This window comes from Leuciscus leuciscus (assembly GCF_965113295.1).
Source record: "Leuciscus leuciscus genome assembly, chromosome: 9".
NCBI classification, from domain to species: Eukaryota; Metazoa; Chordata; class Actinopteri; order Cypriniformes; family Leuciscidae; genus Leuciscus; species Leuciscus leuciscus.
In genome coordinates, this window is record NC_138733.1 from 18,347,603 (window position 1) to 18,375,449 (window position 27,847).

General features: G+C 36.8%; 3 protein-coding genes across 5 annotated transcripts in view; 2 read left to right on the forward strand and 1 right to left on the reverse strand.

Annotated features, from left to right (window-relative positions):
• The window catches only part of timm50 (translocase of inner mitochondrial membrane 50 homolog), a 30,997-nt gene extending 10,768 nt beyond the window's left edge, over positions 1-20,229 (reverse strand). The window contains exons 1-4 of the mRNA XM_082178766.1: positions 19,997-20,229; positions 18,372-18,531; positions 17,224-17,255; positions 6,018-6,039 (exon numbers count right to left, since the gene is read on the reverse strand). Coding sequence (XP_082034892.1) covers positions 6,018-6,039; positions 17,224-17,255; positions 18,372-18,531; positions 19,997-20,197 — 415 coding nt within the window. The 5' untranslated portion in view covers positions 20,198-20,229. The remainder of the gene's footprint in view (positions 1-6,017; positions 6,040-17,223; positions 17,256-18,371; positions 18,532-19,996) is intronic.
• A 708-nt stretch (positions 20,230-20,937) lies between these two features.
• Positions 20,938-25,453, forward strand: tnfaip1 (tumor necrosis factor, alpha-induced protein 1 (endothelial)). Its single transcript, XM_082178769.1, has 7 exons — positions 20,938-21,148; positions 22,413-22,766; positions 22,861-23,030; positions 23,971-24,054; positions 24,177-24,229; positions 24,344-24,539; positions 24,626-25,453. The coding sequence occupies exons 2-7, from the start codon at positions 22,526-22,528 to the stop codon at positions 24,842-24,844; spliced, it is 963 nt and encodes a 320-aa protein (XP_082034895.1). The 5' UTR covers positions 20,938-21,148; positions 22,413-22,525; the 3' UTR covers positions 24,845-25,453.
• Positions 25,454-25,592: 139 nt separating this feature from the next.
• sgsm2 (small G protein signaling modulator 2) overlaps positions 25,593-27,847 on the forward strand; it is a 55,074-nt gene continuing 52,819 nt past the window's right edge. For all 3 annotated transcript variants that reach the window (XM_082178756.1, XM_082178757.1, XM_082178758.1), the window contains exon 1: positions 25,593-26,326. In XM_082178756.1, the coding sequence (XP_082034882.1) occupies positions 26,267-26,326 (60 nt within the window). In that variant the 5' untranslated portion in view covers positions 25,593-26,266. The remainder of the gene's footprint in view (positions 26,327-27,847) is intronic.

Consider the following 27,847-nt stretch of genomic DNA (forward strand, 5'->3'; position numbering starts at 1 on the left):
TTAATGATAAAAAAAAAAGTTTCTTTAAGCTCTTTGTACGTCTTCAACTTACTGTATAAAATGCAAATATTAAATGTTAAGTAATTTTAAATGGTTTAGGGCTTACTGATAACAACTACGTCAGCACATCAAATACTAATGGTCACTTCAAGACACTATACAACATCCCCACATCATTCAAACTAAAGTGATTAGCCCCATTTTCATGGCTTTAGCTCCCTCCAATCGCCACATGCCATATGCCACCTCAAGCGGCAGAATGGACAGATAAAGTGGCGGCACACAGGTTCCATGCGCCTCCTGCCTGGCTCGCTGTGCGTCTGTTAAGGCAGCCAGCCCGCCAAGGGGCCCATCAACAACATCAGGGCACGAGGAAGGAGGTTGATTGGGGGAGGGACGACACAAACTGCCTAAACACCCTCTCCTCCAGCCCTATTCTCCTGTTGGATTAGATTGGAGGGGGAGTGTTTGTGCTCTTTGAGGGAGCATGTGCCTGTTGGCAGCCTCCAATGGAATAAGCTTTCCCTTGAGGCTAATGAGCGAGACGAGATGGACGTCTCCTTATCATACTTATGTTGAAGAGAGACAGTGGTGGTGTGAGTAGGTTCCATTTACATGATATCAGCATCACAGCTTTGGTTTCTGAAAAGTAATGGATCAATGAAGAAACGTAGCTGTGTTAGACAAAACACCTGTAGCTCCGTAAAAGTGGTCCATGCTCTATAACTCAAGTCTTCTGAAGCCATTCTGATTTGTTTAATGAAAACATCACAAGCATGTCATTATGCAGATCTGAGGTGTATGAATCACTTTATTTGAGAGGGAATAATGACCTAAATTTGTTGTGCGCCTATCAACCGTATATCTTTCGGAGACTTTAAATATAAATATATTATTTATAGGGCTGCTTTTATGGTGCTTTTCTGACCTAACCAAAAATGGGAGATGGAAATTATAATTTTTTCTCTTTTGCCACAGAAAAGTAGAATAACATGAAGGCGAGTTAATAATGACAGAAGGTGCTGAATTAAAGAACAAATTTCTTTCCCTCTCCCAAAAAAAACAACAAAAATTCTCACCCCAAACCTTTGAATGGGGTTGTCAGTATTCCTTGTAGTGTTTTCTAAAGAGATTTGTTTAGAGAAAGTTTATCCTCTTCACATCGACCCCAGTCGTCTGTTTAACTCCATCCAAACTGGCACACATCTGTCCCGGCATAAGTCCTTCCTTCTCCACAAGTCCAAGATCAATACAAAGGGTGAACAGTTGCAAGAACCGTTACCAAGACTGATCCAAGACGACACCGGAGAAGCAGGGAACAACTGGGTGCGCTTTGAAGAGTCTCTTGTGCTAACCTTGTTTGTCAGTGTAAATGGCGAGGAGTCCCATTGTTGCTTCACAGAGGGCCTGTGTCTCTCTGGAGGGATGTCCACTGAGTCTCAGGCGAGGAGGGAGGGAGAGGAAGATCGATGGCTAGGCCTCTGGACACAACAAAGGCCTCCTTTAATCCTGCACTAGGTTAGCATATGCTTCGCTAGTTTGCCAAAGGCCATTACTCAATTGCCTTTCTTCCATCCCTTTCTTTGGGAGCCTCTTGCTTTTTTCTTCCCTGTCAATCGCTCCTTTCTGCAGCTGTGAAAAGTGGTCTTTAGGTGCAGCCCTTCTCTCGCTGCTGTCATATGGGAACCTAACTGTTCTGTGGATAGAGTACCAGGCCTGTGCTTAATTTTCCTGGATGATCTACAGCTCGCTGTTTGTTTGCTTTGAGAACTGGAGGTTAAATGTTAATGTAATGTAAACAAGAAAAATCGCAAAAAATAAAAACACATCTAATATTTCGCTCCATATAACCATAACTCTACAATATTACTGGAGATTTTTGAAACATTCTTGATGCCAAACTGAAATAATCACAATTAATAGTTGACCAATATATCGTCAAAGCCTTCCTTAAATATTAAAACAGCTAAATTTAAAAGATCCATATACAACTGTTCACTGTGTAGACTATCAGAGGGATGTTAAATGTTTACTTCAAACAATTTTGTAAAGTGCTTTTCACAATAAATATTGTTTCAAAGCAGCTTTATTTAAAAAAAATGTGTTAAGCACATTCGTTTGAAGTTATCGTTATTCGTTATCTGTCTCATAATCTACTGTCAGGACATAATGACAGTTTTAACAAATATGTAAAAAATACATTTTTACAGAAGTTACCAACTGCAGCTTTAAGAAATATATACTTTTCTTAAAGCAAGGATGCATTAAATTGATCAAAAGCGACAGTAAGTAAGATCTGCTATATATGAGGCTTTGTCTGACACATGTACTTCCTCTTTAGAGAATATGAAGAGAGTTTGGGAAAAGAATTTAGGTCATGGAATTGATAATGCAGATTGGTCTGCTATATGTAACAATTTGTATCTTAAGTGTACTTCATTGGGGGGGGTTCACAAACTTATTATAAATTCATTAATACAATCTCTCACACACCATTACGTCTGAAGAAAATTTACAGAAACTCTTCTGGTCTCTGTTTTAATTGTAAATTCACGGCTTTTGGTACTGTGCATTTCTTCACTGCTTTTGGTACTGTGATAAAATCATCCCTTCTTAAGTTGTAATTTTGTTTCTATTAGGAATTGCATCTGTTTTCTATCAGAGTGGAGACAATGTTTGACTCTCATGCTAAACAAATGTTTTTAATTTTGGTTTATCTGGCAAAGAAATCTGTATTGTTGCTGTGGTCATTCCCTCAGGTGCCGCACTTCTTTCAAAATGTGGATGTCTCAAATATCTGCATGACTACCACTCGAGAAACTCACTTATAATACACATCAAAAGTCTAATGACTTCTGGCAGATATGGACACCTCTCTGGCACCATGTTAATAACCTCTCCTTATTCCCTACTCTACGGTGTATATCTACCGTTCTGCCTGAAGTGATTTTATTTTTTTATGGATTTATTTTTCTCCCTTTTGTCCCTCATTGTATGTTTGAGGCTGTATTTGAATGCATCTGGACACTGGAGTAACCGACAAAAATTTTTAATAAAAAATTTAAATGACAAGTAAGAACATTTATAGTGTTACAAATGATTTCTTTTGAACTATGTCCATCAAAAAGTCCTGTATAAAAATATTAATGTATTCAACAATAATAAGAAATGTTTCTTGAGCAGAAAATCTGTATATTAGAATTATTTCTGAAGGAAACTATTGGTGTGGACGCTATATAGTTTAGTTACCATTAGTTACAGACTTTTTAAAGTGTTTTTCTTTAAGTTAAAGTTTCTGAGATGCAGACTAAAAAAGGGAGAACAGAATAAAACTGTGCAATGCCTTAAATGAAAGTTAAGCTTTCACACCTGAGCATGTTACACAAACCATCCTTTTTTATTTCCAGTTTATTGTTGTTGCGATTGGTTGGAGATTGAATCTTTGTATGTATAAGCTCAAGCAAAACAACCCCACCTCCTGACACATTTGAATTCACACTGTACCACCACAAACAAGACTACACTTGTCATTTCAGATATCAGACCCAAGTGATGGGTGAATCTGTCGTTAAATTCCACTCCAAAAATACCAGTAACACAAGTATAAAACCAAGCGGTTTCCAAGGTTTTAAACAAACAGAGCAAGACAACTTATTTTTAGTCTCCATGATCTCATAACAAAAATAATTCATGTGAATCCATTAATTATGGGCACTGGCCAGTTGCCATCCTGTACAAATTGAGTGATGCAGCTTTGTATGAGGTGGCGGGCTGGCACAAGATGTGCATGTATGCGTCTTCCATTGAATGCCTTCACTTGGCACGGCAGAAAAGGTTTTTTTTTTTTTGCAGTCGCGCCTCTTTGCCTTGTCCCTTCTCCCTGAGGATGCCGCTTATCAAGGGTCCACTCTTCGTCCCCACGCTGGCCTTCTGCTATTTTAGGCAGGGTGATCATGGGCCCAGGAGGCAGAAACCTGCTTCTCCACTCCCATGAGGGAGTAGGCATTTCACCTCGGTCCCTAAAGTAATCATGGCCCTTCGTTATGGCATTAAAAGCTATAAGAGCATTAGTGTTGGACAGCAGCGCTCCGGGCTCGGAGGTAATAAATCGAGGTGGGGGGGGAAGGACACTTCAGGGAACGTGTGGAATTAATTACGTAATTATTATGAGACCGAACGATTGCATAGAGCAAGCGAAAGCAGCCTGTTATCTCAATTGGCATCAGAGGTGAATGAAAAGCGCAGGTGGTTTGCTTTTATCGGATATGTGGCGTCTCTACCTTTACTCTATTAATGATAAAGCCTGCTCCGAAGACAGCATATCTGTTGTTGATGGTGTTATAAAGACGTCAGTCAAATCACCATAAAAACCAAGCCATTTCGCTGACAGGAAGCCAAACTTAAAGAAACAGTATACCTTAAAAAAAAATTATTCTGTTGTCATTTACTCACCCTCATTTAGTTATTTTTTGGAAGACAAATGATGAAAAACTATCAAGCATGTACACTACCGTTCAAAGGTTTGGGGTCAGTAAGATAAAAAAAAAAATATTTTTTTTTTTAATATTTTTTTATATATATATATATATATATATATATATATATATATATATATATATATATATATATATATATATATATATATATATATATTTTTTTTTTTTTTTTTTTAAGCAGCAATATATTACATTTATTAAAAGTGACATTAAGGACATATGTAATGTTAGGAAAGATATGTATAAATGCTGTTCTTTTGAACTTTCTATTCATCAAAGAATCTTGGAAAAAACAAGTCATGTTTTCACAAAAATATTAAGCAGTACAACTAGTTTTAGTGTTGTTAAGAAATGTTTCTTGAGCACAAAATCAGCTAATTATGTACGTTACACTGAAGACTGGAGTAATGGCTGCTTTGAAAATCAAAGTAAATTACATTTTAAAATATAAATTAAACGGAATAGTTTTTAAATTGCAATTATATTTCACAATTTTACAGTTTTTACTATATTCTTGATCAAACAAATACAGCCTTGATAAGCATAAGAGACTTATCAAAAACATTAAATACATCTTAAAAACCCAAACTTTTGAACAGTGGTGTATTTTCCATATAAAATTAAGTGAAAGAGGACACAGGGTTTCAAGCTCCAAAATAATGACGTCAAATGTTAATTTTATGTGTAAAAAACAAAACAAAACAAAAAACAATGCGTGTTTCATGGATGAAAGAAAGTCATACAGGTTTGCAATGACAAAAAGGTTACAAATTGGTGACTGATTTTCTATTTTTCTGTAAACTAACCCTTTAAAACTGAGGCACAAGCCTCATAATTCAACAACCCGCAATTAAGAGTCAATGCAGCATGAATGAAAGCAATGAAACAATTGCCAATGTGAATGGCACATGTGCCACAGGCCACTGGTTAAGGGCCAATCAGGGTATGTGAGAGATTGATGCTTGCAGGGGTCATGTGCACAGGTTTGGTCCCATGAAACATTTGGCTGTGAAGTGGGTTGAAACCCGCTGGCACTGGGTAAAGAGTGTTACATGGCACCAGAAATCCATCATGAGCCTTGCTAACCTGACAGGTGAACAAACACACAACAAGCAGGCCAGAAGGGTCCTCATCTGCTAAAAAGGAGCGCACAAGGGAACGAACAACAATACTCTGCATTCAAAAGGAGGGGGAATAACAGCATTTCACGCTTGTAGACCAAAGGTCTACAAATAATGGAGTTCTCAACTTTCTGTCATGTTAACTTCCTCCTGAGCTTTGAGCTGTGCCTTTCACAGCCTTTAATCAAAGTGAAACTAAATTCTTAGTCTTATCAGTTCGGTGAACATCTGTAAGACATTTAGATCAATGTGTGTAGGAATAAAATGGCCACCACAACAGGCCCAAGCTTAGGCTAATTCATATCATTTACGGTTATTTAAAAAAGCATAGTTGGAACGTGTCCAAATCGTTTAAAAAAACGAAGTGCCTTCCATGTGTTTAGATAAGGGGAGGACTTACCGTTATCAAACTCATCTGGAATCTGAAAAAAAAAAAAAAAAGAAAAGAGAGAGTTAAGATACAAGACGACATGTTTTTCGTGCACACTGGTATATCAAGTTATGTTTGTACCACATGTGGGTATGAGGAGAGTTCAACCAAGTGTCTTTATACAAACTAGACACCCACACCAAATTAAGGAGTAAAAGTTTTTAAAAAAACAAACAAAAACGCTTTGAGTCTTTTAGACAAACAGGGTTTAATGGATGGAAGCCTTCAGATACCATGTAAAAATTGTGTAATTCTTTGTTATGTTTCCTGAATTCCAAAGCCATAAGGAAATGTTTCTCTCTCTCTCACACACACACACACACACACACACACACACACACACACACACACACACACACACACACACACACACACACACACACACACACACACACTCTAAAAACATTGACAGCGAATCAGAATCCATCCTGCTTTAAAGAGCTCGAGCATTTAAATAAATGATATATTGGTCTTTTAATAACAATACACCAGTTCACCAATAAGCACCAGACCAATGAATATTCAGCTGCATCTGTCAGCGTGTTCTGGCCCACTTGGGATCCAGGATCACCACATGCTGCCTGTTGGGACCCCTCACAGCACAACAGGGGGCAGAGGGCCTGTTTAAAACCACTGTCATTCTCCTACTATTGCAATCATTCATTGTACTGGAACCCCTTTGGCGCCCTCCACTGGACAAACGGCTAAGTGGTATTTTTGGGCTGAGGGGAAAATCCTCAAGCTCCAACTTTCTGGTTTATCTCAGACAAAAGTCACTCAATTATAAATGTTAAGTGAAAATAGGCATTATAAATAAATAGAGTTAAGAAAAGCATCAACACCTTGTTGAGAATAAAGAATATACTCTGCCTCCTGCTGGTGAACTATATTTTTGCACTTTCGATTTGAAGAAAACAAGGAAACACTGCTTGATTTAGCCGATTTGTTAAAAGGGACACTTCACCCAAAAATGAGAATTCTGTCATCATTTGCTCACCGAGTCATTTCAAACATGTATGACTTTTTTCTGTAAAACAAAAAAATATTTTGAGAAACGTCTCAGTATTGTTTTGTCCATACAATGGACAAAATTGTACGGACAGAACTATTGGTTCTCAACATGCTTCAAAATATCCTCTTTTGTGTTCCACAGGAGAAGAAACCCCCCCCCAAAAAACCGTTTGGCTAAATTATAAAAAGATAAAGAAGCCCGATAATACAATGAGAGAGATTGCCGTGTATAGTATTATAGCCATATGGATAATTATATCCATATAAAGTTATGGAACTAATACACAGGACTCTGGGCAGCATATGCAAGCGCTAACTTGTCAATGCCAAGTGAGCATGCAAGCAAAAACAGACCAGATCTGTTTTTGTATTTATTTGCTATGAGCGAGGCAGCGAGCTATGAATTTTTATCATAAAAAACCCACAACCACTGAAGATGAAAGCCGTGTAACTACACTGTACTCTTATCTTCCCACAAACACACTGCTGTTCAACATAAATTAGAATTCCAGGTGAATATACACTACCATTCAAAACTTTTTTTCTTTTTTTTTAAAAGAAATAAACATTTTATTCAGCAAGGACACACGCTGAAGCACAGAAACAAACTTCAACAGCCACTGTAGCCATTATATGAATAAATAAAAAATAAACCAATAAAGATTCGATTTTATTCTATGAGAAGAGGATTCAGCCTTTGGTCTCACGCTGTCACTTCCTTTAACTGCCCTTCAATTTAGACCTTGGGTTGTGAAAAACGGCACCCAAAAGCCTGGCACACTCCACACATATCTCCAAAACGGCCTCAACTACATGTGAAGTGTGCCCTGTTAGGAGACCACCAGTCCAAAAGGGTCAATATACCAAAGAAGTGTCGGCAACAAACATTACCACATTGTGCTAAGTCTGTCCTTCGAGTCACTTGTTTCTGGACATCACTCAAAGGTTTAATTCGCAGGACAAATGCTGTATAAACAGTCTGTTTGAAGGCTATGCTTTGGTGAAGGTTCCTCCTTTCAAAATAGTCCTTGAGCAAAACTGTAACGTAAAATTTGTTCCTGCTTGCAGGAAATGATAACAGCCAAGCACTTTTTTTGTAAATACATAAATCAAGTGAAATGCGTGCGATTGTCAAATGTGAAACCGTGAGTGATGACAAAATGCACGTACAGTGTGCTTTCCCAAACACTTTCCTGTTACAGGTTAAACTGGTTGAATGTTCTTGAGACCTTCCGACAACTAAATGACTGAGGTGCGAAAACACTCTGGCAGTGTGACAAGACCTTCTGTCGAGAAGGCTAATGAGTGCAGTCTCGCTCTGTGTCTTGTGCATGAGACGCGTGACTCATCTTTGAAAGGCCAGGCGCACGCCATTCACAAGTCTCATTACATCTCAACTGACTGCGAAGTGTGCCCATTCAAAGTGATTCACACAGCCTACAGGAACACAAGCTTTGAGGTAGCAATCTTCCCGAGGAAACACCTCAAGCCTTTTTACTAGGGATACACTGATACCACTTCTTCTGTAATATTACAACAGTTGTACTGTTTTTACTTACATATACAACTTAGTTTTAATCCAACTGACGCTTATGTGCTGAGAAGTGCTTTCTCTCTCTCTCTCCCGACCTAACTAACTTTTCAGCGATGTCTGTGAGAAAGGGATGTGAAACATTAGAAATATGAAGCAAAGACTCGACTATAAATTGATTCTCGATTTTATAGTCGATTTTATTCCGAAATTCAAACAATAGGTTAAATGTTGTTTTGGCACACTTTAATATTTTGTACAAATGTTTGTACAACTCGGTTTTAGCTATTTGAGACCTGGTTTCACAAACAGGGCTTAGATTGAGCCAGGATTAAGTGATAGTTCAATTAGGAAATTTAATTCGCTTTTATAAATGTGCCTTAGAAAAAAAAAACTAAACAATGGCACTGGCATAATTTAAGATGTGTCGGTCCAAGTTACTTTCAATTAAAACAGCTCAAACATGCATTTTAGTCCGGGACTAATTTACGATTTGCATGGCTTGATGATTATTTAAAAAGTTTGATTGATTGATTGATTATTCATTTTTTTAATTGATTATCTATTTTCGGTTTCGGTTTTCGGCCAAGTGCATCCTGAATTTCCGGTTTCAGACCAGAATTTTCATTACGGTGCATCTCTGATTAGATATATTTACTTCATAGACATCTTTAATCTCTGATGTCTCCATATCTCTGTTTGTTCTGTTGTCGTGTTTCTTTGTCTGGATTCTCAGATTCTGAGCCGGTCCATTTTGTTTCCAGCGGCACAGGACATAACGTCAGCTGCGCGTTCTCACTCTCTTCTCTCCGACGGCGAAGTGACACACACCCGCCTCCTCTCACTCACTCGTCTCATTCGCTCCAGATAAATAGTGCTTGTATTGTGCATAATTTTACTAATTCCCACAAGTTTCGTGCCCACACAAAAAGCGCGCACACCACTGATCTATATAAGGAGCGCGCACAAGCCGCCTCTCAGTCTCAAGCAGCTTGTGAGTCACAAGTACCAAAATGAGTGGCTCACTGGGCTTAAACGGTCAAATACACACAAAATTATGTCAAAATGCCCGTCTTGGCCAGTATTCAGTTACACAGTCAGTTTTAGAACCTAATTAGTTGAAAAAGATAATGCTTGTTGTGTAACAGTATATTGGATCCCATAAACTCTTAAAGTGACAGCGGTCTAATATTCCTGTTGCCATCTGTCATGTTAACAAAAAAACAAAACACAAAGAAAATCACTCTCTGCTCTTGACTGAATAACTTCTGTAACTAATTGTAAGCATTAATCTGTATTTGATTTTTACAATGAAGACTATCCAGTGTTATTTTACATTTGATTACTTTAATTTCTATAGTATTTCTGAATATACTGAATAAACACCTGAAAAACGTAAAGCCGTGTTTATTTCATATCTCTCTTTATTCCATTGCATCTATTTGAGCTGTTGTTTGAAAATTGTTTATTTGTTCTTATTTTATTTGTATTTTTATGAAAAATCAATTTTGTATTGAAGAAAATTGACACTTGCATTTTTCTTGGCCGATTTCGATTTCCAATTTTTTTGCAATCGGTGCATCTCTAACCAGGACCGGTGGAATTTCAAACAACAAATTTCGTTCAAAATGGATTTAGACCAAAACAGTGACATTTATTTAGCGTTGCTCCGATGACGCATTTTGACTGTGTCAGTGTCTATTTTGCGCAAATTTTGGATAAGCTTGATAACATGACAGCTGTGTGGACGCTAAGGCTGAGTTGACTTATCTATTTCTCATTTTTAATTAATACTGATATGGATAAAAAAAAATATATAAATATATTTATACTAAATAGTCTAAGCTGTTTTCTGTCAATAAAACACATTGCTTGTAAAACGTTTTGGTTGAGCCTAAGGCACAGTAGACAAAAAAGATATTTAAAAACTAATTCAAAGCCATTTGAAAATAAAATGGCATCAAACAAATAATTTTCTGTCCTAAATTTAAAGGTAAATGGTTCTAAAATGTCCACCTGGCAAAAAAAAAAAAAACCTGTCCATGGGAAGAGAGCGAGGTTCCCAGTCCCACAGTGTCACACAATTGACATCCAATTGGAGTGGACAGAGGTGACAATTTTTACAAGCAAAGATCTGGCACACTTCACATTTGTCTCCTATGTGGTTGCAAACATATGTTAAAGTGTGCCCTTTGAAAAAGGTGAAGGAAGCAGACCAGGAGGGGTGGCACCAGCGAACAAGATTTTCCCATGCACACACCTTAGCCCAGCACATGCCACAGTTTAAAGAGAACTTGAAAAGTGTGTGGTTTATAGAGCAAGCAGCAATGAGGTGACACCCATGATCTCACCCCGAGTGCTGTGAGAAGTGTGTCTGTAGAGCGGACCCTAAACCATAGAGGCCTGATAATGAACACCTAAACATGTGGTGTCTAAATCCCACAGTTGGGAGAGCTGGCAATCCTTCTGAAATCAACATTTTCCAAGATCAAGACCAATAAGGTGTCTACAAATGTAGTTTTAATAATAGAAGTAATTACCTTTAATACCATTTGATCCTTCAGCCAATCTACTTTGCAGTAACCAAACTAGCTATGAAAACATACTACCAGGACTCCAGCTATAACTAGATTAATGCTGTGAAAAAAATAAAATAAAAATTTGTTCATGATCCAATGTTAAAGTGGAAAAACTTTAACAAAAAAACAACACAAAACTGTGCTGAAAATCTCGTTTTTAAAGTTGTTTGTATGCCTATGTGGTGTTTTTAATATGCTTTAAGACAAACCATGTGCAAATTCATAAGTCAGCATCATTGCTGAGTATTTTCTCCTTACAACTCCAGTGAACCAAAGACAGTCTCAAAAACACGGTTTGAAATCACTGCTGTTTCTTACACCACAAACTACCTTGTAACCAATCACGTCAACGTGTCGGCGGGCTTTAGCATATCATTACTATGCTGTGAAGCAAGGGAGTCTCAAGAGAAGCCATTTTATCCTGGTATATTTTTCTGTTGATATTAAAATTAATTATTACATGTAGCAATATAGCGGTGAAGAATGTGATGTATATTATGATATTATGATGAACTATATGCTTTTCTCCACTGACATTCTATGATGTTCAAAGCATTTCTAAGGATGCTGATTTTTGACTGAGCTGGCGAATGGGAACATGGTTTGTGTAACATGAGCAACACATTATTAGCTGTTTGATAACCAGGCTTGGGAGGGTTACTTTAAAAATGTATTCCGTTACAGTTACAAATTACTTCATAAAAAAAGTATTCAGTAACGTAATCCAAGTACTATAATATGCAAGTAATGTAACTGATTACTTTGGGATTACTTCAAGGTCAAAGTCAAGCAAGAAGAAATATTCTTACATTTTTTTTTTTTTTTTTTTTTTTAGAATTTGGTCCAGTGTACAATATTTGCAAAATATACACACGCCTGAATATATATTTATGTAAAGGGCTATACAGACATCTAGTGGCTAATGTATGGTATTACAGATTATTTTGTTTTATTTTTAACTAAAAAATAAAAACACAACATTTAAAATTTGTACACAATCTACATATTAGTTTATTTTAAAATAGAGCTACATGTTGACTAAAGCCGTGATCTTTCTTAATTTGCCTGACTGGACGTGGGGCGTTGGCAGTGGGAGTTCCCCAACATTACCTAGACAGCGAACATCCCGTTACGTGAGAAAAGATAAGAAAGGACATTTTGGGTACTAAAAAAGCTACTCTCCTAATTTCTTCAAAATAGCAGCGGAATTTCCATGAATTAAAAGCGATTTTACCCACAGGCAGCATCGTTTCTACTAGCAGCAGTGATTCAATCTGCGTCTGAGGAGATTGTAGAAAGCTGTTATTTGCACATGCACCAGCGCGTGGCACACGTGAGTCATTACTGGCAACAGAACCAGGAACTACTGTTTAATCAAGCAGCGCTTAATATAGTGTTTAGTTTTAAATGAAACCATTGTAATCCTGAAAGTATTCCCCCTTTTTTCAAAATGTAACTATAATCTGATTACTATGTTTTTTGACATAACTGTAACGGATTACAGTTACTGGATTTTTGTATCCTGATTACACAACGCCGTTACATGTATTCCGTTACTCCCCAACCCTGTTGATAACATAGTCAAGCAAAAGGCTAATCATATTAATTACCGTTATGTGTACGATATTGTAAAGAGCGATTCCATTGTGCAGCGTTTACTACAGTAAGTTGACCGAGTGCATCTCTGAGCTGGACTGAGTGAGTGGAGGCGGGGCTAATTTGCATATTTATAGAACCACGTATACTAAATGAAGCAAGGGTGTGGAGTAACATTCAAGCTATTTTATTTTTCACAGAAAAAAACTTTTAAGTATGTCATTTTGGTGATCAAAGATGAGTTTTAAGGGATATAATGATTGACTACTACAGGGGGATTTGAACAAATTCTTATTTAAAGATTTATAAAATATTTAAAAAAAGTTTTACTAACTAATATCAACACTACATTTAGATTACTGTAATGCTGCTCATAATTCATCTATGCAAAATAATTATCAAACTAAAGGCATATAATTATATATAAAGCACAGATTTTTTATTATTATTAATATTTGTATTAAACCAAGAGGTTAAAGATATTAAATATATTAAAGATATTAACGTGACAGTAAAGACTTATATTACAAAATAATATTTTTTTTAAATAAATGCCGTTCTTTTGAACTTTCAATTCAAAGAATCCTGTATCACGGGTTACACAAAAATATAAAGCAGCACAACCGTTTTCAACATTAATAATAATAAATATTTAATGAGATTTTTTTTAGAGCTGGGTGGTATGATGATATACATCATCATGATGATGTAAAGTGTCTTATCGCTAGATAGATTGCGGTTTGTAAATATATCCACATTGCACAGCACTACTTAAAGTTCTTGACACTTTAGACTGATAAAGAAACCTGAATGAATGAGGAATACCTCTCTAGACACCATGCGATCCCAAATTCAGTTCTCTTCTCAACTTATGGAGCTTGAATGGTAAAATCATGTGGAGTATTTATCTACTTAAATACAGTCGGTTATGACTGAAGAGAAATGCAATGTTATTTTTACAATTAGTCAATTACAGGACTTGTTCTTTTTTTAGAAAGAAATGGTATCTGCGAGGATTTCCAGTCAGGATTTAGACCATATCATAGTACTGAGACAGCTCTCATTAGAGTCACAAATGATTTGCTCTTATCAAAACGCACCAATTCACAAAATTAACGGAATGCATGGCTGATATAAAAATTTGGACGACTAGTAATTTCCTTATACTTAATTCTGAAAAAACAGAGTTTCTAATTATTGGGCAAAAAACCTCTGCACGCATTAACCCAGAATACTGTCTAACAAATTGATGGCTGCTCTGTCAAGTCTTTGTCGTCGGTTAGGCACCTGGGTGTGCTCTTTGACACCAATCTTTCATTTGAAAGCCACGTTTCTAGCATCTGTAAAACCGCATTCTTCCATCTTAAAGATATGTCTAAATTACGACATATGCTCTCATTGACAAATGCGGAACAGTTAGTTCATGCGCTCATGACCTCAAGGCTAGATTATTGTAATGCTCTACTGGGTGGTTGCCCTGCAGGCTTAATAAACAAAGTCCAGTTGGTCCAAAACGCAGCATCTAGAGTTCTTACCAGAACCAGGAAGTATGACCATATTAGCCCCATTCTGTCAACACTGCATTGGCTGCCTATTAAACATCGTATAAATTTTAAAATATTGCTGACTACTTACAAAGCACTAAATGGTTTAGCTCCCCAGTACTTGAGCGAGCTCTTAACTCATTATAGTCCTTCACGTCTTCTTCGATCTCAAAATTCCGGCCAGTTGATAATACCTAGAATATCAAAATCGACTGCTGGCGGTAGATCCTTTTCCTATTTAGCAACTTTACTTTGGAACAGTCTTCCTAACATTATCCGGGAAGCAGCCGGATCCAGGCCGTATCCAGATCAGATGGTGGACCTGTGCCTGGACCCATCCACGACGCATCCCTGAAGTGCCAGCCTCATCAGCCCTGTGAAGGCCTCATTGACCCGACAGCCATCGGCACTGATCCTCAACAAACTCGTCTCAATACCGCCGTGATGACTCCGACTCCTAACCAGATGAAACTGGATAGTATTCTGAATGTTCTGATCCAATCTGACTTCTGACCTGTAATGCTGCCTGAATCATAATCATACACTGTTCGCTCGTTGGCCAGAGGAGAACTGGCCCCGACTGAGCCTGGGTTCTCCCGAGGTTTTGATTTCTCCATTCTGTCACCCGATGGAGTTTTGGTTCCTTGCCACTGTTGCCTTGGCTTTTGGCTTGCCTAGTTGGAGACACTTAATATTCAACAACATTATAGATCTGCCTTACTTAAGGTGGATGATGACACAATTTTCTTCAAGAAACTAAATGTTATCACTGTGAAGCTGCTTTGATACAATCTGTATTGTAAAAATCGCTATGTAAATAAAGGTGACTTGACTTGACATTTGATTATTTAGTTTCTGTAGTATTTCTTACAACAAGTTAAATATAACTACTGTACCTAATATAAAAAAAAACAATAATAATAAAAACAAAACAAACTTTAAAATGTATTTAACTTCAATTTCATTTCTTTGTTCTATTGTATTTGTCCTATGGTTTGTAATTTGCTTTGTTCTTATTTTAGTCACACAAATTAAATAAAAAGAACTATATTGTGATATATATCGTTATTGTGAAAAAAGTTTCGTATAGTGAAATAAGATTTTGGTCACTTTGCCCACCCCATAGTATTTTTGATCAAATAAATGCAGCCTTGGTGAGCACGAGACTAACCGACCCCAAAATGTTCAACTGTGGTGTATATAAATGTACAATTGTTTCTGCTATAAAAGTTTCTTAATATTGTTCTTCTTCTGATTTACAATAAGGGCAAGAAGACAGAAGCGTGGGAGACGGATAATAAAGCCAGTCCCTGAGACGAAAAAAAAAAATTACAGTACGGGAACAGGACGAAGGTCTCGTGCTCACAATAAGATCACAAGAGCTGAGAACAGTAAAACCCCTCCAATCTAACGGATGAGGTGTGTGATCAGGCACCAGTGGCCCTCTGAACTCATGCGAGGTCACACTGACCTGTGAAGTGTGCCCTTACAAGTGGGCTCTAATTAAGCAGGTAACAAAACAGGATGTCTAACAACGGTGGAGGTGTGCTCTTTAAAGTGACCACCTTCCTTAATCCACACCTCATACCTCTGGCACATGCCTCCAGACTAGGTGCATTTGGCATCTACTTGTGAAGTGTGCCCCTTTGGAGGTGGGAAACAGTGGGTGGCTTCCAGACACATTAAAGTAACCTTGCTAATTTGATCTTTAAGAAGCCAAACAGGCATTAATGCTCATTTACGCATTAATGCCATTTAACACGACGGTTGACGGTTGGTAAATTACGACAGAATTTCCATTTTTGGGTGAACGATCCCTTTAAGACATTGCGATCACTCAGTCACATTTATATAATGATAGTTCACTATGACATTGGAAATATGGCACTGAATTTATAGAAAGAAAATCTTCTGAGCATTACATACTAAATGCAAAAGAAGCATCACAAATACTAAATACTGGTCCTTGTTACAACATCAAAGTCAAGCTCCAATTACAGTAGCACAGGTCTTCCACACAGGGGAGAGAGAGGTACTAAACGCAACGCCAACAAGCAAAACACATTTCATAGAGTCTTCAGCGAGACTGGCTTTGTAAAGCGAGTTGTTTGAAGTGGGCCACTTCGAGAGGTGCTAGAAGTCTGCTCCCTGAATAAAGGAAATTCACAGCACTATGAGAAGTGTGCCCTACAGAGCGAAAATCTTCACACCGACACCTGATTGAACTGCCTGTAAGCCAGAAGCCATTGTAGTTTCAATAGAAAGAGACTGGTGGGGGAGTGCAGGTGAGAAAGTGTGCCACGGGAAATAGCACGGCATTAGAGCTTGTTAAAATTACCATATTCTAAAAAAAAAATTGGGAAACGATGGGACACCATTAAGATACTTTTAGACTGCTAACTTAATCTATTCAACTAATCTGATATTAACTTTTTTCTTTCTTTGAAAGGTGGTGAAACTCATAACTCATTAGAATGTGTAGCCTATAGAAAATGTATGGGTGATGTCAAAAATGTTGAAACACTGCTCACTGATTCCTTGTCAAACTCTTTAAAGGAATTTATCATTTTGTTTGCACACAGAAAGTATTCTCGTCGCTTCATAACATTAAGGTTGAACCACTGTAGTCACATGGCCTATTTCAACGATGTCTTTACTACTTTTTTGGAACTTGAAAGTGGTAAAAACATTGCTTGCTCTATGTGGGGTCAAAAAGCTCTCGGGATTTCATCAAAATATCTTCATTTGTGTTCAGAAGTTGAACAAAGGTCTTACAGGTTTGGAACGACATGAGGGGGAGTAATCAATGACAGAAATGTCATTTTAGGGCGAACTAACCATTTAATACTAACAAAGGCTAAAAAATAAATAAATAAAAAACTATAATACCTGGTTTTGTTATAGTTAATGCTTACCTTATTTCCTTGTTCATCCATGGAATTGCTACCTATAGAGACCAGAAACACTCATAATTTTAGTCACATGATTTCAAACCTTTGAGAGTTTATGCAAGCAGCAAAACATTAAAACAAAATTAAATTAGATAATAAATATCTAATAGATATTAGAAATGTATTTGAGCTTTTTATGATACATAGATTTTTTTTTTACATTTACATAATAAAATGTCTAATATTTTACACACACGTTTATCCACTTATTAATTCATTCTTTTATCTAAACAAAGACAATACATTATTATTGAACTTACAAACAAACATGTTAAAAGGTAATACGCAGTGTTGGATACGTTACTCTAAAAAAAATAGGCTAATTAAGCTACTAATTACATCTTCAATAGTGTAATTATATTACTGTACCAATTACTCTCTCTAAAAAGTATTGCATTGGTTATTATTAATTACTTTCTAAATACCGTATCAACCTTGACCAGTTGAACAATACAAGGACAGATATAAAACTGCTCTTAATTCTTTCAAATAAAGTATATATAAAATTGCATACATTATTCTTGAACTAACCAAAGCATTTAAAGGGAGAAGGTTTAATTAAAAACATAGATTTTAACATTAGACACTAAACTTTGATGCTTTATATAGAATTGTTCTATAGTCTATATAGTATTTATTAATGTAGTTCCATCAGAAGTAACTAATTAAATTACAGAAAAATTAAGAGTAATCCCTTATTTTATGTTTTATGGGAACGTATTTAAATTACAGTAATGAATTACTTCGTAATGAGTTACTCCCAACACTGGTAATAAGTATAAAAATGCAAGTTAAATAAATTTTTGCCATTACCACAACTTAATCTTCCAATACAAAAAGTATTTAAAAAAAATAATCACCATGGTAGCCCATATATGTTGATCACATATGTGATGATTCATACAAATTACAGGAACAATTCCATTCCAATGTCTTCATGATGATCCAGAATAATCCAAACAATAATCCAATAATATAAAAAATGATCCAAAACATGCCAGTCACAAAAGTTTCGAATAATCCAACGATGTTGAAAGAAAATCTTCAAGCTTATAAAATTTCCAATCCTCTAGTGCACAACCTTAGTATAAGAAAGCAACAGGCAAACTCACCGAATATGTATATGATTCCGACTGTGCCTCCAAGTCCCATAAGTCCTGCTAACCGAAGGACCATCTTCTTAGCGTATGCCGTGTTCTCTTTCTGTTTCTTGTCCTCACCCTGTTCATCTTTTTTGTGAGCGGAGTCATCACCCTCTGGAGGAGGCTGGTCCTGTAAACAACGTGTCAAAAGCATCCCACTTTATAACTGCCTAGTGCCTACATTACAAACCATGGGATTCAAGTCAATTTCTCAACAAGACTGCCAACTCTTCAACCTGGAACGTTACACAGCAGCCAGTTTTAATCATTCCTGTAATATGCACAAATTACATTTTTCTGAACAGCTGTCACTGTCACTCAATGAAACTCACTGTCCTTTGACAGACATTCAGCCCTCAGCCCTTATCTGTATTTAACAGTCAAAAGAGGATTCCTGACCTTGCATGATACAGCTCCAATGTGAAAGTCATTCAAATGTCATTTTAAACCACACTCAATTGTAATTTAAGGATATAACAAAATCAAACTTTTTTTTTTAAACGTAAAGTTTAACCCTATAAAGTCTACTGTATCAGATTTGGTACATGATTTTCTATGGCCTCTAAATTATCGACATGATCAAAAAACATTCATATTCTACACGTTTTCAGGCCCGTAGACTTTTTACTGTGAAATCTTTAGTGATTTTTCTAAAGTAAACGCAAGAATAACATTTACATGTTATTTTACATGTTGTTGCCATTTCAAGATGAACATTTACTTCATAAAAATCATGTTAAAATTCAAGTATGAAATATGATACACCGGGATTTTAAGGAATGTTTATTATGTTTTGCCCCCCACAACAAAAACTACAGAGCTTTGCTTATAAAACTACGAATTTAAATATTTTACAGAGACATATTATTGGCAGATACAACTGAAATGTGTGTACATCTTATGCAAGTAGTCTGCTGTACTGTTGCAAATCTCATTGATACATTACAAGCCATCAGAACTTCATCTTTTTTACGTCTCAAAGTAAAACTGAGGTATTTTCCTCCTTGAGTTTGGGCTCCATATTTCATACAATAGGAGCCACAAATGTTGATGTATCAAGTATGATACAAAACATAAAACAAACATGGCAACATTTTTAAGATGTTATTTTCTAGCAGTTCCATTTAAAAAAAAATCTGATTTTTTTTCTTACTATTTTTTTTTTAGCTGTCAGAACAGCTAAAAAACAGCTTGTATCATATGATACCGAGTACATATTACTCGGTATCTTCATACAATTTGTATATGTAATCTAACTCTTTGTACAGTCCTTCACAGCCATTCATAATGCTACATATTTAAGACTAAAGGTTATAACCTGCATTGATTTCTACTGATGATGTGAACATGTAACTGAATGTCCTTGGTCTATCATACATAACACTGCATGCTGTGTCTGAATTCATTCAAACCACCACCTGTCGACCTCTACTAATCAGACCAAAGTATTTGACAAAGTGTGGTCGTTTGTGCATCGACATACTCTACGCCTCAGTATTAACATGTAAGAATGTAAATATTTTTCCAAAAGGCAATAATTGGCTGTCTAATACCCTGTCATGTAGGAATGTCAGGCGGTCATAGGCAGCGCTCACCTGGCTTTTCTGCTGCTGAAGCCTGTCTTGCAGTATTGCTTGGGCCAGTCCACCTGTGGCACTACTGCTAGATGTGTCAGCGGAGAGTGACCGGACAACATCCAGCACCGCAGGGGTTATGGATCCGTTGGCCCCCTGCCTCAGTCGGAGGAGGCCCCGGCTCGCCCGGACACACATGGGATACATAGACACCGCAGACATCTTGAATATGATGCAGCTAGTACCCGGAGCGCGAGTGGAAAGGACAAACGACTTTGATTGGTTACGTCTGTCGTGATTGGCAGGCAGAGTGAGCCAATCGAACATATGAACTGCGCCGCGAAGGCGGTTCTTACAATGTCGTCACTGTCACCCTCAAAAGCGGCTAAAAGTTCCCACAACCTACAAATAGCATAATTAAATGCAGTGCCTGCTTTATTAATACAAAAAGATATTTTGTATAATGGCTAACATGTAGAAGTCTTAGAATAATGGATATACATTTTATATTTCCAGAAATATAGAACATTCGCTTGTGAAATGGGTACTTTTCAAAATAAAAGTACTTCATTACTTAAATGAAATACCCAACTTGTGAATATAGGAATAAAATACGTTATTAAAGATATATTAACTAAACAAAACGAAGATATGTCGTTTTTTAAATGTGAAGCAAAAACTGAAAAAAATCAAGTAACACAATGTTAGTTAATGTTTTGAATTAAAGTTATTACAAAGTGGTTTGGCTGAGAGACTGGTTTTGTAACGGTTAAAATTATGCCATATATAATTGAACATGATTTTAGGTCATGGAAATGGATATAAAAAGGTAGGCTAGTAGTTGACTGAAAAACTCGGTTTTACATCATTTTGTAAATGTTATTTATTATGAAAGATAAGATTGTACAATTAAGTTGACAATCCCTGCACTAGCCATTGGGTGGCAGTATATCCTTATCACGGTTTAACCTGTTGCTGTTGTTCTTTCAAAGAAGAAGAAAAACACACCTTTGTATTACTACTGAAGTTTGAAGTAAAAAAGTGTTTTCCTTTTCTAAATCTTCAGATAGACCTGTTTACTTTTTTCTTATAAGATATGCTCGACGTAAAACTGTCGAACTAATCAAGTCTACGGGTTCAGTTCAACGCCCACGAGTTACCGCAGCAGAGTGGGTGAGTTTTCTAGATTATGAAAAGTTTCATGATGGCAAACTTGCCTTAACATTTCAGTGTTTTGAATTAAACCAACTGAACTACTTTTAGCTTAGCATTAAACTTAACTAAAGTCTAGAAAAGGTGTGGGTCGTGAGATTAAGCGGACCAGACACTTTTGTTAGGAATCGCCACTTTATAAACACAAGTATATGAGGCTTTGCTAGTGTATGTATTATTATATAATGTATTATTATTATTATAATATATTTACACTAGCATATATATATATAGATATATATGACGAGAGAGAGAGAGAGAGAGAGTACACTCTCTCTCTCTCTCTCTCTCTCTCTCTCTCTCTCTCTCTCTCTCTCTCTCTCTCTCTCTCTCTCTCTCGTCATATATATCTATATCTATATATATATGCTAGTGTAAATATATAATAATAATAATAAAGAGAGAGAGAGAGAGAGTCAGTAACGGTCAAAAGTGTGTAAACATTACTGTTTTTAATGTTTTTGAAAGAAGTCTTATGCTCATCAGGCCTGCATTTATTTGATAAAAAAATGCAGAAAAAAACGGTAATATTGGGAAATATTATTACATTTCAAAATAACGGTTTTCTATTTTAATATACTTTAAAATATAATTTATTGATGTGATGCAAAGCTTAATTTTCAGTATCATTCCTCCAGTCTTCAGTGCCACGTGATCCTTCAGAAATCATTATAATATGCTGATTTATTATCAATGTTGGAAACAGTTGTGCTGCTTAATATTTTTTTTAACCTTTGATACTTTTTTTCAGGATACATTGATAACTAAAAAAGTTAGTTTTTTACCACCTTAAAAACCTTACCACCTTACCACCACAGAAATAAATTATATTTGAAAGTATATTCAAAAAGAAATCCGTTATTTTAAATTGTAATAATATTTCACAATATTACTGTGTTTTTTTTTTCCTGTATTTTTGATCAAATAAATGCAGGCTTGATGAGCATAAGAGACTTCTTTCAAAAACATAAAACAGTCATGTTTCCAAACTTTTGACCATTACTATGTATATAAAGCAAATATTAGGCTAGAACACACACAAATATGTATATCTCTTTCTATCTTTTGTTTATAGTACAAGTTCTTATTAGCTGTCGTTATGCCTTAAATATGCTACTTGTAAATAAATATCAGAGCTAACTTAGACATTTGACCGTAATATCAAATTTATATAAATCATAGCTGAGTCTTGTATTATATGTAAGTTGTACACATGTTGTTCTAGGTGATGTGTAGCATGTAGGTTTGGCATCACAAGCAGCCTGCCCAGCAACATTCACCACGGCGGGGGAAATCAGACCCATCGTGTGCAGGGTGGTTATCTACCTACAGCGGGACATGTCAGGAGAGAGCTGCCTGCACCAGCTTCAACCGCAAACTGGGCCCATTGTGTCAGTCTCCTCAGTGGCCTGCCCCAAGACTAACACTTGCACCTACCGCGGTGTCATCGGCAACAAGTATGTACAGCTCAATGTTGGCGGAAATCTTCACTATTCCACACTGCAAGTGCTCACCCGACAGGACACCCTGCTGAGATCCATGTTTAGCGGAAAAAAGGAAGTGCTCACCGATAAGGAAGGTAAAGTTATTTAGACATTGCAGAGATGAGACCTCTTTAACCTTGACTCGGTGCTGATGTTGTTAAAGTGAATTCTCTGTTATTTTTTCTTTAGGTTGGATCCTAATAGATCGCTGTGGGAAACACTTCGGTTTGATTCTCAGCTATCTCCGAGATGGATTTGTGACTCTGCCCAAGAGCAGACAGAGTATCATGGAGCTCCTAGCAGAAGCCAAGTATTACCTGATCCAGGGCTTGATAGATTTGTGCCAGGAGGCCCTGCAGGTTGGTTTAGAATAATGAAAGGATGTTGTGCACTCACTTGATTATGTGTGTTCTTGCTTTTGTGTTATTCTCATGAAACCTGTCAAAAAAACGATTTTGTTTAGTTTTTTGTTTTAAATATGGACATGCAAGTCAAGCACATTGCCATGTCACATTTTTATTGTTATTCATTAAGATTTCATGGTAGTGAGAATTGGGGCAAATACCCATAATGTTGCTTGTTAAAAATGTAATATATGAAAAAAAAAAAAAAAAAAAAAAAGTATATATTTTAAAGGGATATTTCACCGCTGAGAAGCTGAATGTGTATTTAAATTGGGTCATTTATGTTGTAGAAATGTGAAATTATTTTAGAAGTTGGTGCCTTCATGTGGATGAAAGACAACAACTCCCAGAATGCACTTGCTTCGGTGCTCTACGAGGCCACTCCCAAGCCACGGCTACCTGTTACAGAGGGCAGTATATCGGAAGAAATTATACAACTAGGCGACTAGTTGACTCGAAACTGAAAATATGCCGTTTTATCGTGAGATCCCCCTATGGGCGGGTTGAAGACATGCGGAACTAGCTCCTACTACTGGCTGTAGTCTCTCGCCTCTGGCCAAAAAAGCCTCAGATGACGCAAAATTACGTTTTTTGCGTCATCTGAGGTTTTTCCAGACACACGATACAGAAATCTCTCGTCTCAGGGGAACATGAGGGAGGAAAGCACGGTCATTCGAAAATACTACCGGGCTTACTGATACAAAACTTAATGCTAATCGGTGAAGTATCCCTTTAAAGTAGTATGCATTAAGAAAAAAAAAGTATTTTAGTTTATTAGTTGAAATGAGACCCAGATATTTTTGACAGTCTTTTTGAGATAGATGTTTGTTTGTTGATCTATTTTTATTTTATTCATATATTTTAATGTATTTGCTTTGCTTGTTTTGTTTTGTAGGATAATGAAGAAAAGGCTCTGTGTGTTATCCCATTCATAACATCTCCTAAAGAGGAGGAGAGACTGATACAAGGCTGCGTAAGGGTGAGTCTATCCTGCGATGCAAATATTCCCCGTCTTTTGGTGTCTTTGTTCATTGTTCACATAAAAACAAGATAATCTACAATTCTAAAAGTCTCCTGGCATTATCATTTTCTCACTTACAGCCTGTTGTGAAACTACTTTACAACCGAGGTAACAACAAATATTCCTATACAAGGTAAATACAAGTGTTTTATCCTTTAACATTCAAGGTGATTTAACTTTTTGAGAGATTCGCATAGCTTCTCCTGTCAATACTTGTCTTCTTGATTGGTTTTATCTTCCTCAAAAGCAACTCGGATGACAACCTACTCAAGAATATCGAGTTGTTTGAGAAGCTGTCCCTGAGCTACAGCGGTCGTGTACTCTTCATTAAAGATGTCATTGGAGATGAGATCTGCTGCTGGTCCTTTTACGGACAGAAGCGTAAACTAGCAGAAGTCTGCTGCACATCCATTGTTTATGCTACTGAGAAGAAGCAGATAAAGGTAACACCCGTTTGAAAAGGTATTTGCAGAGACACTTTCATAGCCTGTTCAAATGTATCAAAGAAGGACTCTTGTGATGCTCTCAGGTTGAGTTTCCAGAAGCTCGGATCTACGAGGAGACACTAAATGCCCTGCTTTATGAGACTCTCCCAGTCCCAGATAACTCCCTGTTGGAGGCCACCCGCAGACGGAACAATTGTTGCTCACACAGTGAAGAGGAGGAGGCCGTGGAGCTGAGGGAGCGCGTGCGTCGCATCCACATTAAGAGATACAGCACTTATGATGACAGACCGCTTGGACATTAGCCTGTGAATTGAGGCTTCCAAGACACTAAATATCCTTCCAACTAGTGCCTCAGTTTTCACATTGTCTGTGGAGAACACTAAACTACCAGCACTCTTTAACCACTTTGTAATTTGCTGCCGGTACAGATTGCTGCTTTCTTTTTGTTTTGTAGGGGGCTTGACAATCAGTGTTTTGAATTTAAATCTTGTCTTGAACATTAATGTGAACGGAACAAAAAGGTTGATCTTGATCAATTCCTATATTTTAATTTATTGTTATTTTATGAGGAAAACGCTATGTTTTTAAATAGTAATTATTACTAATCTAATCATAGAATGTTTTAATAACATCTTGCCTAGATAAATCTGCCAAATACAGTACATCACTCTGTTTCTGCTAACCATACAGGATCATATATTCTGTTACAATCATGCCTTATGCCTACGGTAATCATCCATACCGTGATTTAAGATGATTAATATAGGACATGGATTTGAAAACAAATTATGTATATGGACTTGGGGTGTTGCATTTGGGAAAATTAGGTTGTAGTGTTTGATTTATTTTTGTCTAGTGTGATAAGAAATGTGTTTTTAATGCCTAAAGAATGAATGAATGTGCCCTAGAAGGTTCCGGCTCTGATTATTTAACAGTCATGAAAAAATTTCTATATTAACTTACAGTGATAGTGCATCCAAAAATGCGAACACATGAGAAAATATTTTTAAGAATGTTGTTTTTTTTACAGTGCAAGTCAATGGGGTCCAAAACAACACTGGACCTCTTTGACAATGTATTGGGGGTAAAAACGGAGACATTTTTCAAAATATCTCATGTATGTTGCATTTTTGTTACACGTTTGGTATGTAAATTGTACCTCAAAGCCCTTAAACAGCTTCTAAATATTCTGTATCAACTCAATAGTTTAATTATTTTGGTTTCATTTGGATGCACCTGTGCCATTTATAGGTAATAGCTAGCTGTGCCTTCCATAATAGGATGTGAGACTATAACCATCACGTATCTTTTCATCCAGTAGGTTTTATGAACATCATGTCTTGATGAACGCCTAATGACAATGCCTGATTGGTTGATCCACCGCAAGCGCCTCCATCTGAGCTGTCAAATGTGGAGGGGAGCTAAAAATAAATCGCCGTCACTGCCTTGAACAGCGTACGGCGCGTGAAGAGATTTATCCCATTGATCAACAATGACGAGGGGGCGGGGTCAGCGGCGATTGCGTCATAAAGGAACCGAAGATGGCTTCACGATGCGCTTCGGCAGTGCTTAGATGCGTCAACGCTCAGCTGTCAGTACACACGTTTATATGAAAGGGGAGGAAGGATTCAAAAAAAACATTGGGGGATAAGGCAGGCGAGCCGTTCAGATTTATGTCTCCAGACAGTTTATGCTGCACTTGGGTTGTTTAACAGTCAGGGACAATGGGTTCGACTACAGATGAAGAATTTAAAGAGAAATTACTATGGAACGTCAAAAGAGAAGTAAGTATAATTCACTTATATATATATTCTCTTAGTTTTGATTGCATGCTGAAAACACGCTTGCACTATTATCTCGCAGGCTTTGTTGTTGCGATGTGCATCCGAATTAAGTGCATGCATATGGAAGTTTCAGATGTGCTGATGGTTACAGTGAAGCAATTTAGCTTACTATAACAAGTCACAGTTGTGAGTCTCTAGGTAGGCTATAATATCTATTTTAGATTCACATTCAAACCCTTTTTACCTGTAGAGCTGAAGGGTTCGGATATTCCTTCCTCATCCGCGTACAACTTAATATGGCTATGGGGGACAATGATTTAGTCAATGGTTTCTGCGGTGATCAGATTCTTCCCTCTGCAAATTGCTAAATACATCCTAAACCGCATGGACGAGGACGAATACGTTTTTAGTGTCGAGTATGCTCCTAGTCGTTTGCAATGTAAACAAAAACGAGCCGACACCGAATTTCCATTGACAGATACTTGAGGGGCTGAGCGCTCAGAGCACGCGAGGTTTATTTATAACGCGACTGCAAGAGAATGAGCGCTACTTTAGTATTTGACTGATTAGAAGAAATCGGTTGCGTTATGTGCTTGAATTGTGTTTGATCTGGGCTTATTTTCTTTTTATCGCATGCAGAGACTAGTTAAAAAAAAAAAAAAAAAACTTTCTCGTGTGGAAATTCAACAGTAGCCTAACCTAATTTTTCGAGCTGTTTACACTCATTTCAATGATCTAAGTTTTTATTTTATGTGAGGGGATTAGTCAAATTAATATCTGCATAATATAGGACCGTTATGGCCGTTGTTGGTTTACGCTACAGGTTGAACTGGCCAAGGCATAGCCTACTTTTCTATTGTAGCTTCAAACTCATTATTAAAAACCGTTTAATTCGACCACTAGATTGAATTAAGTAAGGGATAATGTATGTGAAGTATATAATGTAATAAATCAAGGGTTTATTTTGCTATAATTGCCGGCATATTGATAAAACATGACATTTATTTAAAATAATAGTGTTAATTGACATGCAAGCATAAATCTACTAATAATAGTTGACCAATAGTCCATTACAGTACAGAAAACAATATATGCCTACGAACATCTCAGTAGTGAAATAGAACCACTTCAAAATAAGAACACTGAGATAATATGAAAGCACTCTTGAGCATATTTTGTATTAATTATTTGATAAGACTTCACATTTGCATTGAGTTTCGAGTTTTCACTCCAGGAACTGTATAGTGGAAGAAGCGGTTACATTCTTTTATATCGGTATAATTAATTCTTATCTTTTCCCTTACAGTGCAGGGAACGCTAGTTTTAAACCCAGCCCTCATGAATAATAGAAATCTTGAATTAATTGCTGCAAAGAATAGATCTCCTAAATTGGTACCAGGATGTCTCATGTGTCAGAACAGACTGTGTCCAAAGCTGATTCAGCCTCTTCAACTTAATGCCCAATCCTGGCAGACATAATTTCTCATGATAGTTAAGGGCATGTCTAATAAAGGCCAATAA